Source organism: Salvelinus namaycush, chromosome 4 (assembly GCF_016432855.1).
Source record: "Salvelinus namaycush isolate Seneca chromosome 4, SaNama_1.0, whole genome shotgun sequence".
Taxonomy (NCBI): Eukaryota; Metazoa; Chordata; class Actinopteri; order Salmoniformes; family Salmonidae; genus Salvelinus; species Salvelinus namaycush.
Genome location: NC_052310.1, coordinates 27,105,387 through 27,124,125, shown reverse-complemented (window position 1 = coordinate 27,124,125; position 18,739 = coordinate 27,105,387). Strand labels below are relative to the sequence as shown.

Genomic DNA, 18,739 nt, shown 5'->3' with positions numbered 1-18,739 from the left:
TTGAGGAGGAGTGACCCTGGACATATTGACTGAATCAGCCAGACAAATAAAACAAACATTAAGTGTTTTTTTAATACTGTATGGGAATACATTACTCTCAGGATAATACGCTGAACTAATTGAAATGAAAAGCCATAGATGGACGGTTGTCCTCTTTTGCTGAATTAGATTTGGTCATTTGATGGGGAATTTAATATTTGTGCTGTGAATGATTCATTCCTTTGTATTTAACTGCAGGTTAAACGTGTGTGTGTGTGTGTGTGTGTGTGTGTGTGTGTGTGTGTGTGTGTGTGTGTGTGTGTGTGTGTGTGTGTGTGTGTGTGTGTGTGTGTGTGTGTGTGTGTATGTGTGTGTGTGTGTGTGTGTGTGTGTGTGTGTGTGTGTGTGTGTGTGTGTGTTAGTAACTGTGTATATTTGACTTTTGGCTTCACACACGCAAATTAGCGAAGAGTTGATGAGGGAGAGTGGAGAACACACACAGGGACCTATAAGCATAACATCACTGTAGCGATGGTCTCAGTGTGCGTGGAGGCCAGGGGGTGTTGAGTCAGACGGCTAGTAGAATAATGAGGGATAAGAGGTGCCTCCGTACCTTAAAGGGCTTTGGCCCCATCTGATGACCCCCCGCCCAACTAATATCACTCCATTTGATATCTCACTGTGTAAATGGCCAGTGGCATGGTTCAGTAGGAGTGCTCTGTTAGCAGCGGTAGCAGTGGAGCGCAGGTTGCTGGGAGTCAGTGTTGTCTTGTGGATCTGCTGAGATTAGTATGTATAACGTAGAGCTACTGGCAATATCTGACTCAGACACAGCTATTTATTCGGGGTTTGTGGCTTCCATGCATCTTCGCTGGCAAAAGTGTCTGTATTTCAATTACAGATGGTGTCTGGATAGTTTCTCACAATATGAGAATAACCAGCTGAGATTCCAGTGTTTTATCTCAGTGTATTATTCAGGTCTGTGTTGTATCCATAAAGGACATTTTCTTTCAAGTAGTACATCAAGATGCTGAGCGTGAAATGGATAGCGTAGTCGTAGGGTAGTGTGTGTGTATGTGCGTGTGTGTAGTGTGTCTGTGTGTGTGCGTGTCTGTAGGGTGTGTGTGTATGTGTGTGTCTGTAGGATGTGTGTGTCTGTAGAATGTGTGTGTCTGTAGGGTGTGTGTACTGTACAGTATGTGCTCATGATGTCAATTTGTTGCATATATTTTTAGAATCTTTGGGAAATGTATTTATTGTATTCAGCTCAGATAGAGAGTGAGCATGTAACATGGGAGCAGAGATCAGGCAGGAAAAGAAAGAGAACGGAGGATAGAGGGAGAGATGGAGAAAAGGATACATGTGGAAAAGTGGAGAAACAAAAGCTTTGCTTGAAATAGAGAAGTGTTTTTAATTAATTCCCAAAGAGAGACAGATTATCCTATTGTAGATATTCAGTTTCCAATAGCTGCTGCATACGAGCATCTTGTGGGAGTTAATACTGTCGATATGTTGAAGTGGCTGCCGTTGTTGAAAAACGACTGTACAGTATATTTTGCTCTGGCGTCCCTAAATTCACTGTCATGTTGACTCAACCCCAGTTTGAATGTGAACTTGTCTTCCCGCTCAATGACAGAGAGAGGGAGAGCGTGTGAGAGAGGTATAGAGAAGGTGGCTGCCAGAGGCTTGTCTGTACTGTGCCACAGCTGGTGAGGCAGTGTGCAGTCACAGTGTGGGAGAGGTATAGAGAAGGTGGCTGCCAGAGGCTTGTCTGTACTGTGAACACAGCTGGTGAGGCAGTGTGCAGTCACAGTGTGGGAGAGGTATAGAGAAGGTGGCTGCCAGAGGCTTGTCTGTACTGTGAACACAGCTGGTGAGGCAGTGTGCAGTCACAGTGTGGGAGAGGTATAGAGAAGGTGGCTGCCAGAGGCTTGTCTGTACTGTGAACACAGCTGGTGAGGCAGTGTGCAGTCACAGTGTGGGAGAGGAAGTGCAGCCTCACTCCAGCGTCTGTGCTGCTCTCTGCCCGCCTGCCGCTGTTAGGAGGATGGAGGGATGATAGCCAGTGGATGGATGCATGCAGGGTGGGTTGTAATAGGGTTTGAACAATATCACATTTTGATAATAGTGATGATAGGAATATAGTCGTTTAGCAGATGCTTTAATCCAATAAAGAGAAATTCCACGGTAACAGAATTACGCTGAGACTGGGCCACATACAGCATGCTGAATATGTGCTAACTTTAAGTCGCTTTGGGAAAATTCCATGGTAACAGATTTACGCTGATGTACAGTTGAAGTCGGAAGTTTACATACACCTTAGCCAAATACATTTAAACTCAGTTTTTCACAATTCCTGACATTTAATCCTTGTAAAAATTCCCTGTCTTATGTCAGTTAAGATCACCACTTTATTTAATGAATGTGAAATGTCAGAATAATATTAGAGAGAATGATTTATTTCAGCTTTAATTTCTTTCATCGCATTCCCAGTGGGTCAGAAGTTTACATACACTCAATTAGTATTTGGTAGCATTGCCTTTAAATTGTTTAACTTGGGTCAAACGTTTTGGGTAGCCTTCCACAAACTTCCCACAATAAGTTGGGTGATTTTTGGCCCATTCCTCCTGACAGAGCGGGTGTAACTGAGTCAGGTTTGTAGGCCTCCTTGCTCGCACACGCTTTTTCAGTTCTGCCCAAACATTTTCTATGGGATTGAGGTCTATAGGATTGTGATGGCCACTCCAATACCTTGACTTTGTTGTCCTTAAGCCATTTGCCACATCTTTGGAAGTATGTTTGTGGTCATTGTCCATTTGGAAGACCCATTTGCGACCAAGCTTTGACTTCCTGACTGATGTCTTGAGATGTTGCTTCAATATATCCACATAATTTCCTTCCTCATGAGGCCATCTATTTTGTGAAGTGCACCAGTCCCTCCTGCAGCAAAGAACCCCCAAAACATGATGCTGCCACCCCCGTGCTTCACGGTTGGGATGGTGTTCTTCGGCTTGCAAGCATCCCCCTTTTTCCTCCAAACATAACAATGGTCATTATGGCCAAACAGTTCTATTTTTGTGTCATCAGAACAGAGGACATTTCTCCAAAAAGTATGATCTTTGTCCCCATGTGCAGTTGCAAACTCTAGTCTGGCTTTTTTATGGCGGTTTTGGAGCAGTGGCTTCTTCCTTGCACCTCCAATTGATTCAAAGGATGTCAATTAGCCTATCAGAAGCTTCTAAAGCCATGACATAATTGTCTGGAATTTCCCAAGCTGTTTGAAGGCCCAGTCAACTTAGTGTATGTAAACTTCTGACCTACTGGAATTGTGATACAGTGAATTATAAGTGAAATAATCTGTCTGTAAACAATTGTTGGAAAAATGACTTGTGTCATGCACAAAGTAGATGTCCTAACCGACTTGCCAGAACTATAGTTTGTTAACAAGAAATTTGTGGCGTGGTTGAAAAATGAGTTTTAATGACTCCATCCTAAGTGTATGTAAACTTCCGACTTCAACTTCATATCAAACAAAAACCATTGACGTTAAAGTTTAACAAACCATAGAACTCTACGGACAAGGAATACTTTTCACAATTTCCAGTGAAAATGTAACAAAGACACATTTACAGGAATAACTGTGCAAATACAAAGTTTGGTAACAGAATAAAACTGAGGGAGATTCTGTTACCAAACTTTGCATCTGCACAGTTTTCCCAGTAATTTTTTACATTTATTTACCGTGTAAATTGTTCAAAGAAGTCATTGTTGTATCGTTTGTTAAACTTTGAAATCAATGTTTTTTGTTTGGCATACATTTTTTTTTAAATCGGAGTGTAATTCTGTTACCATGAAAGCGATTTGAAGTGAACATATATTCAGTATGCTGTATGTGGCCCATTGCAGGAAATGAACCTACCATTCTGGTGTTGAAAGCACCCTGATATGACGATAATATAACAAGTATATCTACTGGGGTCAAGTCCCGGTCACTCAACTTTTTATTATAGCTATACAGTTTTGGAAGGATCTCTTCAATGTTTTACATAATTTCATTTTATTCTACATTGTCCCACTTCATTAAAATAGAATTTTAGATTTCATCCATATGTATGCCAGCTATAACAAAGTAACCCTCTTTTTCACTCTCTACCCTTTCTCGTGTTATCTCTTCCTCTCGCCCCTCTCCCCCTCTCCCTCTGTTCTTCTTTCAAATTCAGTTCAAAGGTGAACTTTATTGGCTTATTGGCATGACTGCTGTGTTGCCAAAGCAGTTGAACACTGGATCAGCAGCACATCACTATAGAGCAGTCTCCTTTAATCCCCCCTACACCTCTCTTTCCCTCCCTCCCTCCCTCCCTCCCTCCCTCCCTCCCTCCCTCCCTCCCACATTCAGGTTCAAAAGAGTCTTTATTGGCATGACATGGTTATACATGTACTGCTCCAGTGTTAACACACAGCTAGTGCAGTAACGACAACCTCTTCCTCTCTGTCTCACTATGTTCTGTATGTTCTCTTTCTCTCTCTCCAATATTACTTCTCTAATGTATATTGTTTTTTACTGTTGGTGGGTTCCATGGGCTCCTGAGTGGCGCAACACTCTAAGACACTGCATCTCAGTGCAAGAGCTGTCACTGCAGTCCCTGGTTTGAATCCAGGCTGCAACACATCCGGCCGTGATTGGGAGTCCCATAGGGTGGTGCACAATTGGCCCAGCGTCATCCGGGTTTGGCCGGGGTAGGCCGTCATTGTTAATAAGAATTCTTAACTGACTTCCCTAGTTAAATAAAAACATGTCTGTGTACTATGCAGAATGTGTGAAAGAGAGAGATGTGAGGGAAGAGAGAGAGAATAGATGGGAGTGAATTAAACATTTTTGATGGTGGAAAGGAGGTTGCTGGGTTTACTGACATTAATGGACCATTGTACCATTTACATATTGTTGTGTTTAAATAGCTTTGGCAGCGTCGCCTTTCATGCCAGTCTGAATCTCAGGGAGAGCTAGTGTGTGTGTGTGTGTGGGAGTGTGTGTGTGTGTGTGGGAGTGTGTGTGTGTGTGTGTGTGTGTGTGTGTGTGTGTGTGTGTGTGTGTGTGTGTGTGTGTGTGTGTGTGTGTGTGTGTGTGTGTGTGTGTGGGAGTGTGTCTGTGTGTGTGTGTGTGTGTGTGTGTGTGTGTGTGTGTGTGTGTGTGGGAGTGTGTGGGAGTGTGTGTGTGTGTGTGTGTGTGTGTGTGTGTGTGTGTGTGTGTGTGTGTGTGTGTGTGTGTGTGTGGGAGTGTGTGTGTGTGTGTGTGTGTGTGTGTGTGTGTGTGTGTGTGTGTGTGTGTGTGGGAGTGTGTGGGAGTGTGTGTGTGTGTGTGTGTGTGTGTGTGTGTGTGTGTGTGTGTGTGTGTGTGTGTGTGTGTGTGTGTGTGTGGGAGTGTGTATATTTGTGTATGTGTGTGGGAGTGTGTGTTGGAGAGGGAGACAGAAAAAGGGAAGTATGAGAGGTGGAAAGAGATGCATGTCCTGTTGTCCCACTTCACAGACGGAGTCAGACCAAGTCAGAGAGTTAACAAGGGACTGATACTCTTAACAATTCATGAGTCCAGTGGCAGGTTGGATGCTCTCCCACCAGAACCTAAAAAACCACAGCAGACACATGCCTCGTAGGAGTTTTGTCAGCCAGCCACGGCCCAAAGGCACGTTAGTGTGCCAGTGTCACGCCTGGCAGAACGAGGGCACACACACACGCACACGCGCACACGCACACGCACACACACACACACACACACACACACCACACACACACACACACACACACACACACACACACACACACACACACACACACACACACACACACACACACACACACACACACACACACACACACACACACACACACACACACACACACAGGACAAGCGACCTGGATATGGCAAGGGGACTGTTGTGGTATCAGTGATTTAAAAAGGAGGAGGGGTCTTGGGTGGCTCAGTGACAAAGCAGTGAGAGGCAGCTAGGGAAGGAGGAGGGAGTGTGTAGATAGGCTTATTGTCTTACCCTGTCTTGTAACATGTTCCGCTTTGGAAATACTCCTGTCATGCCAATAAAGCAGATTTGAATTTTAATCTGGCTAATTGGTGGGAGCACGGGTAAGGAGGAGCTGCGAGGGAGGGAGAAAAAGGAGAAAGCGGGTGGTCTTTTCACACTGACAGTGACGGAGAGCGTGCTTACATGTTGCCTGAAAAAGAACACATAGAAACTCAGACACTCGCTCACACAGAGACCTAGTTGACCTGTCTGAGCTGTCCATGAGGTGGGGATGTGTTCTGGGTGCAGGGTTAGGGGCGGAGGCTGACCACTGCCCCTGTCCTGCCCTGCTCTGCCGCCTGTGTGTGTGAGAGTGAACGCATTGAGGCAAACCTGGTGTTACCTCCAGCTCTGTGGGTGCTGGCACGGGGAGTCAGTGTCTGTTAGCGCAGCGACGTCTGAGTGTGAAGTGGCGAGACGCAGCCACAGCATGACCATGGCTCAGGGCCTGGTGTGGCGGAGAAAGAGGACAGGTGCAATTTAGGATGAGGGCAGAGAGAGAGGTAGGGAAAGAGAGAAAGAGAGAAAGAGAGAGAGAGAGAGAGAGGACGTGCAGCAAAGGAATGACATTGGCCGCCTGCAAAGGACTAACCTACTGTAAGACGGGGGTTTTGAGTGCATGTCATGACCACAGGAGATGTTGTGGGCTGATCAGTATTTCTGCAGCCTTTTTATTAAGACAGAGCTGGTAATGGGTGGAAAGACGTCAAACTGCTGCAGCCCTCAGTTGGTTGCCGTCTAAACTTAGACAAGAAATGCGCCATTGAGAAACGATCTGTGTGAGTTAAGTGGTTCGGGTTTCAGTCAGCTAACGTCTCATGTCGAAAGGCAAAACAAAGAGCTCTCAGTTTTTTTCTTTGGTCTTCCGTTGGTTCCTCTTCTCTTTTCCCTGGAAGGGCTGCTGTGACGGGTGGTTACATTATAATCACAATCATGTTAGGGGAAAAATTAGCCAAATATTTTAATCAAGACCTGGGATTTTTTAATTAGGGTTCAAAAAGTAGTTAGAATAAGGTCAGCGCTAATTAGGTGATGGTCTGACAAATGTGAGAACTAATTAAGTCTGCATGTGTTTGATTAAAGATAAGGAGGTTTTTATGATAAGAAATATGATGATGAAGCATGAGAGCAGGGAAGAGAGGGGAAGAGAGGGGAAGAGAGGGGAAGAGAGGGGAAGAGAGGGGAAGAGAGGCAGGTCTCATTGAGGTAGAGATAATGAGTGAGTGAGAGAGCTGGAGAGAGACAGAGAGAGAAGGACATAATGAGACACAAGTGAGTGAACATGTTCATGACATTTTTTGAAATTCATTTTGATTATGTATTCTGAGTGCATGCATTATTTGTGTTCATATCAGTGTGTTTGATTGGACAATTCTGTTAGCTATTATGTACTTTATGTATTGTGTTGTGTATGTATCCTGCACTGTACATTTTAAACAAGCTATTCTTCTAGCAAGACCCAGCTGTTCTCTCTCTCTCTCCCCCCTCTCTCTCGCTCTCTCTCTCTCTCCTGCTTGCTTTCTCTCTCACCCTCTTGCTCTCCTCTCTTTCTCTCCGTCTTGCTCTCCTTCCTCGCTCTTGCATCTCCACCCATCAGGCAGTGCAGAGCAGCAGTCAATAGCAACCCCCCCTCGCTCATGTTCAAAGAACCCTTTATAGGCAGGATAGAAATATGCATTGTCAAAACCTTGGAGCAGACAGCACACTCACACAAGTAGAAAAACAGCAATGAAAAAAAACACAGCAATTTTATGAAAAAAATCAAATACACTTGAACATTCTTCAAAACGGCAAAAAAATCTATATTGTTGCTGAGGCAGGGACACCAGGTACTCTTACAGGCTTGCAGTAATGCAAAGCACACCCACATACGGAATACAATGTACATTGAATACTTGTGTGGGTTGGGGTGGCGTGGACTGTATGTATATGCTATACTGTATATGCTGTACTGTAGGTAACTTTGTCCCAGATCTGTTTGTGTGCAGTCAGTGTACATAACATACTGTACTCCTTACGCTGTGCATATAGTGCATAAATGTATCCCTGTGTATTTTTGCCTCTTGCATACATATTTTTGCCTTTTGCATACAGGGATGTGCCTGTATGCACGTATTCAGAGGCAGGGCTGGGAGAAGCTCCATTTCTTTGTAGGCATTGGTGTGTCCCTGCGTGTCTAATTGAAATACCTGAGTTATTGACTCTCTCCCTCCAAGTCAAATGGCTGCTTGGTGAGTGTGTGAGCTCTCTCATTGGACAGCTGTGGGGCAGGCAGCCAGGCAGAGAGAGGACCGATCTCCGGCTCTGTCAGGTAGGGCTGGTAATAGCCAGGGACCTCACGATACGATGTTAGGTGCCGAAATGATATGTATTGCGATTCCCATGATTCTATATTTATTGTGATCCCATACTGCGATTTTATTGCGATTTTATGTTCCAAACATATTGCTCACTATATGTCTGCTGCAGAGAAACAAGCGAGATCATGAGAAAATGAGTTTTGATCAGTCATGGAAATAAAAGTGAAGACATGTTGGCTCACTGTTTAAAAAGAAGATAGAGAACAAGATATAGGATGAAAAATACAGGAGTTTTGGCACAGGTACAGCCGACTAGCGCTATTTATTATTTTTACAATTGTCAAGAAATAATATAGCGATATGTAACTGAATCGGTTATTCTCCCCCTCACTACTGTCAGGGCTTCTGGGTGCTGCTGAGAGGAGGGTATACATGTGCATCCTGTCTGTCCCTGACAGCACCAATCGGCTGTGGGTTAGCAGCTGTGGCTGGCGCTGCCCTGACTCCCTGGCCCGCTGCTGCTCACTCACTCTGCAGTCTGTACCAGGTCACAGCCCACCAGCCACCCGCTCCCCTCATTGTTACCATAGACCCCCCTCCCTCCCCCTCCCTCCATACTCACCTTCTTTCACGATTCCATTGCTCTCTCTGACTAATTTCTCTCCCTCCTTCCTTTTCTGTCGTTTCCTCTCTCTTTTACCCTCTTCGTTCCTCACCCAGCTTACTCTCTCTGTCTCTGTCTCTCTCTCCCTTTATCCTTCAGTGTTGTTCCCTCTCTCCTCCTATTATTTAGCCTCTGTGTTGTGGTCCAGTACAGTAGACTGCAGTGGCTGTTTGGGACAGACAGAGACACACTCCCTCCTCAGGCATTTTAATGTGTGCTAATCGATACCCCAGCGCTCAGGGAGGTGATAATTCGGACTGACCTTAATTATTGTTGTTGTAAATGAAGCCAGTCTTTATTTGGCTCTGGGTCCTTTTTCTCTCTTTTCTTCTTCTCTTTTCTTCTTCTCTTTTTTTTGCTAATGAACATTCTGCGGACTTCTGGCTCTCTGAATGACTGCATGGGCCAGTACATTAACACTGCTCTTAGAAAGAGAGGAGGGGAGCTGCAGGGGATCGTGTGGAGGAGGGGGGCTGGAAATTCAATTATAACTGTGTCCCGGCAGTAATTTCACTGGAATAAATGGGACAGGGAGCGGGAGAGGAGATAGAGAGAGATCACAGGAGAGAGGGACATGAGAAAGAAAGTGGCAAAAGGGGATGAGATGGGATGAAGGTAGTGTGTAGAGGGACACATGGAAGAGGGCTAGGGGGTCATTCATGGCTTAGTGGAGAGGAAGGTACAGTGGAAATTTACACCGACTTAGACATGTAGAATATACTGTTGTGGAATATACTGTTGTGGAATATACTGTTGTGGAATATACTGTTTATTCACAGTTATTATGTACATGTATGATATATCATATATAAGTAGCAAACACACACAGCATACTTATTCACCCCTTTCCGCTGTGCCTTTTCAGTGGTTTAGTCTGATCTCATTCATGTGGAAACAAGGTAACGGATCAACCCATGTCTGTCCCCTGGGTTGTAGAGGTTAGGCTTTGATGTTGAGTGAAGCACGGATTCCTAAGCCAAGGAGATTTCAATACCCTGCCCGGCTGACAGACACGCCTGGTTTCACACTCCGACGCACACACTGACACACACAGAAACACGGCCGCACACACACACACACACACACACATACAGTATTGGGGGGAAAAACTGCAGAGTGTTGTCTAGACGCCTCCTCTCCAGTTCAATATTCAATGTGGACATGTAGCATTACTAACCTCCACTCTTCTGTTCCCCCAGGATGACAACTCTATGTTCTTCCAGTTCGGCCCGTCCATCGAGCAGCAGGCCTCGGTCATGCTCAACATCATGGAGGAGTACGACTGGTACATCTTCTCCATCGTCACCACATACTACCCCGGATACCTGGACTTTGTCACCAAGGTAACTCACCAATACACGCCCTCACGACAGGGTAGCTCTCTCTTTTTCCCTCCTTCCTTTGAATACTGCCACCAGGCAGTCCATGAGCAGATTCTAACGTCACCGTGGACTTATAGTCTTAACTTCTAGGATAGTGATAGGAAGGCAACTACTCAACTTGTTCATGTAGTCAGGAAGTGTCCGTAGGTATTTAAATACTGTTACGTCGAGAGAAATCAGATTGGCCTTGTCAAATGGCCCTTCAGCCCTCTCACACACCTCTATCTTCCTCAATGTCGTTGAACACTTTTTGTGATAACTCAATATTACATATTATCATACCCAACCCTACCACTCACCCACCTACTTCTTCCTCCCTGGTCCCTCCATCCCTCCCTCTACCCTGTAGATTCGGAGCACCATAGAGAACAGCTTTGTGGGCTGGGAGCTGGAGGAGGTTCTGCTGCTGGACATGTCAGTGGACGATGGAGACTCTAAGATTCAGAACCAGCTGAAGAAGCTGCAGAGCCCCGTCATCCTGCTGTACTGCACTAAGGAGGAGGCCAATACCATCTTCGAAGTGGCCCACTCTGTAGGGATCACGGGCTACGGCTACACCTGGATCGTCCCCTCGCTGGTGGCTGGGGATGCTGAAGTGATCCCTGCTGAGTTCCCTACAGGTTGGTTTGGAATAAGTTCTATGTGATTTATCTCCATTTAAAGTCTATGATTGGTTGCTGTTTTGATGTTGATTTATAGTTGGGAATATGTGGGACCAGGTAGCTGGTACTGATCAAATCCTAACCTGAAATCCATGCACGCAATGCACATTTTTGGGTGCAAAATCTTACATTAATATTTCTGCATGATTTACGATAAATCATCGTAAATCGCTTGCATCTCAAGTTGATGGATATGGCCCTTAATAATATATTACCATGTTAGCTATGTAAATCATATGATGTGTGATGGTCGAGTGGGCGGGGTAATGAACATGTTTTTCTGCAGGTTTTAACTGTCCCTTGAGAAGGTTTGTCCTGCAAATTAGTCTGTGACAGATGGCAGATACTGCATGAATTAAGGGTGTTTTGTGTCAAACTGTCAAAATCAACACTTCAGTTTATCACTGTTTGATGAATTTACAGTATAGGCCTTACAGTAACCTTCAGAATGTGAATTGTCTCACTAAGTTCATAACTACTTGGGAGTAAAAAATAATGTGGTACGCGATATAGTTAAGGCCTGGTGTTTGCGATGGTTCAGTGTGAAGCCAAGGTGCACGCGAACATGCCAATTTGCTAACGGGCACGCTAAATACTTTTCGGCCATGTTTGATGGCCTCCAATCCTCATAGGTAATTCCACTGATGCGTTCCTTAAGTGGCACTCTGGAGAGCTACAGTATCTCACCTCCTCTATCCCTCTCTCCTCCTCCTCCTCCTCCTCTATCCCTCTCTCCTCCTCCTCCTCCTCTATCCCTCTCCTCTCTCCTCCTCCTCCTCCTCCTCCTCTATCTCTCTCTCCTCCTCCTCCTCCTCTATCCCTCTCTCCTCCTCCTCCTCCTCTATCCCTCTCTCCTCCTAATCCTCCTCTATCCCTCTCTCCTCCTCCTCCTCCTCTATCCCTCTCTCCTCCTCTATCCCTCTCTCTCTCCTCCTCCTCCTCCTCTATCCCTCTCTCCTCCTCCTCCTCCTCCTCCTCTATCCCTCTCTCCTCCTCTATCCCTCTCTCTCTCCTCCTCCTCCTCTTCTATCACTCTCTCCTCCTCGCTCCTCCTCCATCACTCTCTCCTCCTCTATCACTCTCTCCTCCTCTCTCCTCCTCTATCACTCTCTCCTCTTCTATCACTCTCTCCTCTCCTCCTCCTCCTCTATCCCTCTCTCCTCCTCCTCCTCCTCTATCCCTCTCTCCTCCTCTATCCCTCTCTCCTCCTCTATCCCTCTCTCCTCCTCCTCCTCCTCTATCCCTCTCTCCTCCTCTATCCCTCTCTCTCTCCTCCTCCTCCTCTATCTCTCTCTCCTCCTCCTCCTCCTCTATCCCTCTCTCTCTCCTCCTCCTCCTCTATCACTCTCTCCTCCTCTATCACTCTCTCCTCCTCTATCACTCTCTCCTCCTCTATCACTCTCTCCTCCTCTATCACTCTCTCCTCCTCTATCACTCTCTCCTCCTCTATCACTCTCTCCTCCTCGCTCCTCCTCCATCACTCTCTCCTCCTCTATCACTCTCTCTCTCCTCCTCCTCCTCCTCTATCCCTCTCTCCTCCTCTATCCCTCTCTCTCTCCTCCTCCTCCTCCTCTATCCCTCTCTCCTCCTCCTCCTCCTCTATCCCTCTCACCTCCTCTATCCCTCTCTCTCTCCTCCTCCTCCTCCTCTATCCCTCTCTCCTCCTCCTCCTCCTCTATCCCTCTCACCTCCTCTATCCCTCTCTCCTCCTCCTCCTCCTCTATCCCTCTCTCCTCCTCTATCCCTCTCTCTCTCCTCCTCCTCCTCCTCTATCCCTCTCTCCTCCTCCTCCTCCTCTATCCCTCTCTCCTCCTCTATCCCTCTCTCCTCCTCCTCCTCCTCTATCCCTCTCTCCTCCTCTATCCCTCTCTCTCTCCTCCTCCTCCTCCTCTATCCCTCTCTCCTCCTCTATCCCTCTCTCTCTCCTCCTCCTCCTCCTCTATCCCTCTCTCCTCCTCCTCCTCCTCCTCCTCTATCCCTCTCTCCTCCTCCTCCTCCTCTATCCCTCTCTCCTCCTCCTCCTCCTCTATCCCTCTCTCCTCCTCTATCCCTCTCTCTCTCCTCCTCCTCCTCCTCTATCCCTCTCTCCCTCTCTCTCTCCTCCTCCTCCTCCTCTATCCCTCTCTCTCTCCTCCTCCTCCTCTATCCCTCTCTCCTCTTCTTCCTCTATCCCTCTCTCTCTCCTCCTCCTCCTCTATCCCTCTCTCTCTCCTCCTCCTCCTCTATCCCTCTATCTCTCCTCCTCCTCCTCTATCCCTCTCTCCTCCTCCTCCTCTATCCCTCTCTCTCCTCCTCTATCCCTCTCTCCTCCTCCTCCTCTATCCCTCTTTCTCTCTCTCCTCCTCCTCCTCTATCCCTCTATCCTCCTCTTCCTCCTCCTCTATCCCTCTCTCTCTTCTCCTCCTCCTCTATCCCTCTCTCCTCTACCTTCTCCTCTATCCCTCTCTCCACCTCCTCCTTCTCCTCTATCCCTCTCTCTCTCCTCCTCCTCCTCTATCCCTCTCTCTCCACCTCTATCCCTCTCTCTCTCCTCTTCCTATATCCCTCTCTCTCTCCTCCTCCTCTATCCCTCTCTCCTCCTCCTCATCCTCCTCTATCCCTCTCTCCTCCTCCCCCTCCTCTATCCCCCCCTCCTCTATCCCTCTCTCCTCCTCCCCCTCCTCTACCCACCCCCCCTCCTCTATCCCTCTCTCTTTCGCAATTCACTTAAACACACTTCTCCCGACGCACAGATATTGCTGACGTATTTAGCATGTGACCCTCCTAATCTTACATCACAGACAATGATGAGCTGTCTGGCACCAATGGCGTGGTTTTGTAATCAGGTCCTCCAATAAACAGTTAGAACGAGAAGGAGGGGCGGGGAGTAGAGGACTACTGCAGTTCAAATGGAAGGACAAGTGCTCATACACCTCCAAGTCAACGCCACTGTCCCCCACTTCCTGTTTACCCCCATCGCTAAGGGAGATGAGATTGTCTAAGTTGTTGCAACATTTTCCTCATGTCCTGAGATGGACAGTTCCCACTGGCTACCAACCAACCAACCCTTTCCACTAGCATGCACACACTCTAGTTCTATAATATCATTTTTGTAGGGTGACTATAAAAGCCTTGAGAAAGTGTCAACTAGAGTGTGACATTAGATATGGTCCTGGAGAGACTGAGCTGTCATCCCAGAGCCCCGTGGGTCTACAGGTTGGATGCTGTCTGTCTATTTCTGTCCAGTTGCCTGGTAATGGATTGGCCAGACCCTGTCAAGCGGGCCGGAGCAGTCGGAGAGGGCGTGAGGATGCAGTTTGACTGAGAAGAGAGGAGAGGGGTGGCTGTCAGTGGTGTGTGGCACACGCCTCATAGTGTGTTTAGCCCCTTGAGTGCATAACCCCTTTTCTTCTATTCTCTTTCTCTATCTCCCTCCTGTCACTGTCTCCTCTGTCGACCGTATGTTATGGATCTCTCTCTTTCTGCTCTCCCTTTCTTCCTATTCTCATCACTCTATCTGTTTCTGCCTCTTCCCTCATTTCTCTCTCTCCCTTGCTCTCTCTATCCACCCCCTCCTTCTCATCTCTCTCTCTCTCTCTCTCTGTCTCTCTACAGGTTTAATCTCTGTGTCGTATGACGAGTGGGACTACGGCCTGGAGGCTCGCGTGCGCGATGGGGTGGCTGTCATCGCCATGGCAACCTCCACCATGATGCTCGACAGGGGGGCACACACCCTGATGAAGTCTGAGTGCCACGGGGCCACGGACAAGAAGGGGCCCATTGCTGGGAACCCCAATGAGGTGCTCAGGTAAATCAACCCTTTGAAATCTTTCAACATCTGCACACACAAAGAGTAACACACACATCTCCCTCCCAAAACAGCCCCCCTCCCCGTGCTGCACCCCCACACCCGGACCCTCTCCTTTCCTCTGCTGGGCCTTTTGAACTCGTTGTGATGCGGAGCATTCTGCCGCGCTTTGCTTTGCCAGCGCTTTAATTGGTCCCAGTGGCGTTTCAGTCTGAGAACAGTAGCCCGTTGCGCTGCTCTGTGGAACTGAGCGTGGTATTGCATTCCGGGGCAGTTCCACCCTACTCTATGTTTTGCCACTCTGCCTCTATGTGTTGGGGGATTGTTGGGCATCCTGTTGGGACACCAAAGTGGGTTTGGCTGCTTACAAAAATCCTGTTTCCTCCACTGATTCAGGGCTTGTTGGGAGCGGCTGAGTGCTGTTTCTGTTGCTGTATCACGGCAGCACCTGGGGATGCTCTGAGCTTTCTCTCACACAAGCATTTCTGGTTGCAGTTCAAAGCCTAACTGAGTCTAGCTCACTTCGGAAGCTCTGCCTGCTGTATTGTCTCACAGGAAGCTGTCAGGTGTCATTTCAGCGTAGGCCACTTACGTTATGCCGTATTTGTTTGCCACTGCCCAGTGCTTTTAGATAACGGCACGGCTACTAGTAGTCCCCGGTATATTTGTCCTCTGTAATACTCTCCCCAGCCGCCTCTAACCCACTGTTTCATAATCAACTAGGCTGTGCATTTGATTAAATCATGCTGAACTGGTCTCAGATCATGCTCTGGTTTTACTTGAACCAGACCTGTTTGTTGATAACCTCTGTCTTCAGGGGGTCAATGAGCTGATTAGCAGCAAGCCCACAGATAGACAGATAGACTCTTGCTAACTCAATCAGTGCTCCTCTCATGTGATAGATATAACACTATGGGGCTATGAGAGCAGCCTGATGGGATGCCAGGGGTTATCAGACCTATGACAGCCTATATTACTATGTATCGTCATTTGATTGTCGTTTTTAATTTATCGGATAAAAAAGATAAAGAAGTCTATGGCCACTTACACACAGCCTTTCTGTGTGACTCTAGCTGAAATATGAAACGCGTATGTTGATACCTTGCTGTACTTCCCTTCAGGGTTTTTCACTTATTGAATCCCGGAGAGTTAGGGGACCTGATTAGCGCTATAAGTCATGTGTGGAAAAACAAAATGAAATCCTGTATTTGCCCGAGGTATTTGTCAAGGATCTAGGACACCGGTATAAGGTATCATATGTGAGTGGTGTGTTTTTTTAAATTCTAAATGAATGGATATTTTCTTTTCTTATAAGAGAATCATGTTAGAGTCAGTAGAAACACACCATGGAATACATTGAATGACTTTTACCTGTACTTTTACATACAGGTAGAGTATAGTATGGACCGTTCCATTAGTGGAACCTGAAGGCACCTGGATCATGGTCTAACAAAGCTGACTCTGACCCACCTAAACATGAACAAGTTACATGTTATAAATGAGCAGTGTGTTGGAAAAGGGGTCAAGTGCTTTTAAGTGTTGTGGAAATGTAGGTCTGCAGTAGTTTATCTGTTGGAGAAGACAAATGCTTGAGCAGTATTTTGACCCTGCATGGTCTTTGGAGTGGCCTCTGCCAGGTCCAGTCAGTAGGCAGCTGCAGTCCATAAACTCCTGCTGAGTATCTGTTATGGGGATGGAAGTGAACTACTTCACAGAGCTTTTGGGCGATGGATGTAAAATGGTACCTGTTTATGATGGGGCTTTAATGGAACTGGGTCAGACTGCCGTTCTCTCTTTCTTTCTCTCTCTGTCTCTCTCTCTCTCACACACACACACACACACACACACACACACACACACACACACACACACACACACACACACACACACACACGCACACACACACACACACACACACACACACACACACACACACACTGTACTGTTCACTGTACTGTATCTACATAATCTGACATGTGGCCTGTGTGTTCACCGTACTGTATCTACATAATCTGACATGTGGCCTGTGTGTTCACCGTACTGTATCTACATAATCTGACATGTGGCCTGTGTGTTCACCGTACTGTATCTACATAATCTGACATGTGGCCTGTGTGTTCACCGTACTGTATCTACATAATCTGACATGTGGCCTGTGTGTTCACCGTACTGTATCTACATAATCTGACATGTGGCCTGTGTGTTCACCGTACTGTATCTACATAATCTGACATGTGGCCTGTGTGCGTTAATGACACGTCCTCCCCTGGGCTTTATGCGTTGACTAAGAGGAAGGGGTGTATATAGGTGTGTGGTGATTTTACTGAGAGAGAGCGAGCTAGGAGGGCAGTGAGTGGGAGAAGGTGACATAGGCAGGAAAGTTAAACACATTTCACAGCAAAGAACAGTATCATTACAGCGATGGAGAGAAACAGGGGGTAGAAGTGAAGTGAAGAGAGAAATATGGCCCGTCTCCCCCCTCTCTTTTCCCCTCTTCTATCACACTCTCTCTCTCTCTCTGTGAGATTATGGTTCCCATAGCAACGCAGCAGATTGGCTTGGAAATCTTGGTGGTTGAGGGTACCATGGCAACACATTACATATGCTTGTGTGAGTCTCTGTGTCGCCGTTGTCAACGTGTGTAGGATGGTACAGTATACACATTTGCACACAAATACCCCACATGTACATTGTCATGCATAACTATACCATCCTAAACGTTCAAGAGGACACATTCTCCAGTCACCTTGTAAATGGTTTATCATTTATGCAGCATATTCCATAGGCTTTGCGTCGGTGCCAAGGTTGCCTCTGATTCGCATGGCACTTCTAACAGACGGTTCTCTATTATTTCTCCACTTAATATTTCATACTTTATCTTTCCACGTGCAGTAGAGAGAGATAAAAGTAGAACGATTCAGTTGAAGGATATTTGAGAAATGTTGAAAGGACGTTGTAAATCCTGTCTTTTGGACCCGTGACATTTCGGAGGACACAGAAGAAGAATGTTGTTTGCCAGTTTGCATCTACCTGTTTACCTATCATGTCATTCTATCAAGCGAATCCACACTCTCCCACTCTCCTACACACATCATACCAAGGTGCAGCGGTGTACTGTATACCTCTCGTTACGCAACATACAGGTAACGGCCAAAAGGAAACACCATAATAAAGTGTCTTAATAGGGTGTTGAGCCAGAACAGCTTCAGTGCACCTCGGTATAGATTCTACAAGTGTCTGGAACTCTATTGGAAGGATGTGACACCATTCTTCCATGAGTAATTCCCTCATTTGGTGTTATGTTGACGGTGGTGGAAAACGCTTACATGCTCATCAAACTATTCAGTGACCACTCGGGGCAGTGTCATCCTATGGGGGCATAGCCATGGTAGCCAAAATAATGGCCTGCCCAGCATTTCTATACATGACCCTAAGCATGATGGGATGTTAAGTGCTTAATTAACTCAGGAACAACACCTGCTTTCAATATACTATGAATCCCTCATTTACTCAAGTGTTTCCATTATTTTGGCAGTTACCTGGAGATGTCACAGTCAAACGCTCCCTTTTTCGTGTGTGGATGTGTGTGGATGTGTGTGGATGACAGGGGCTGACGTGTGAATGTGTGAATGTGTGACTGTGACTCCATGCTGGCATGCTGAGGTCTGTGGAGAGCTGCTCTGTGTGGAGAGGAAGTGAGGGGTCGGGTCCTCAGGGAAGCAGATGGGAGAACATTGATAGTGGTGAGCTTTTCTGTGGTTCAGTATGTGTAGTTACTGGTATGCAGTGTGTCGGTCTGCCTGGCTAGTGTTGCTGGGCATGTTGTTGGGCATGCTGCTTAGCTCTCAATGCAGAGACCATTCAGTTCAGGAGGGTAGCACAAAAATGAGC

At 46.7% G+C, this 18,739-nt stretch overlaps 1 protein-coding gene across 1 annotated transcript in view; it reads left to right on the top strand.

Annotated features, from left to right (window-relative positions):
* Positions 1-18,739, top strand: part of LOC120045563 (glutamate receptor ionotropic, NMDA 2B-like) — a 58,084-nt gene that overhangs the window by 16,321 nt on the left and 23,024 nt on the right. The window contains exons 2-4 of the mRNA XM_038990467.1: positions 10,217-10,360; positions 10,749-11,019; positions 14,656-14,848. Coding sequence (XP_038846395.1) covers positions 10,217-10,360; positions 10,749-11,019; positions 14,656-14,848 — 608 coding nt within the window. The remainder of the gene's footprint in view (positions 1-10,216; positions 10,361-10,748; positions 11,020-14,655; positions 14,849-18,739) is intronic.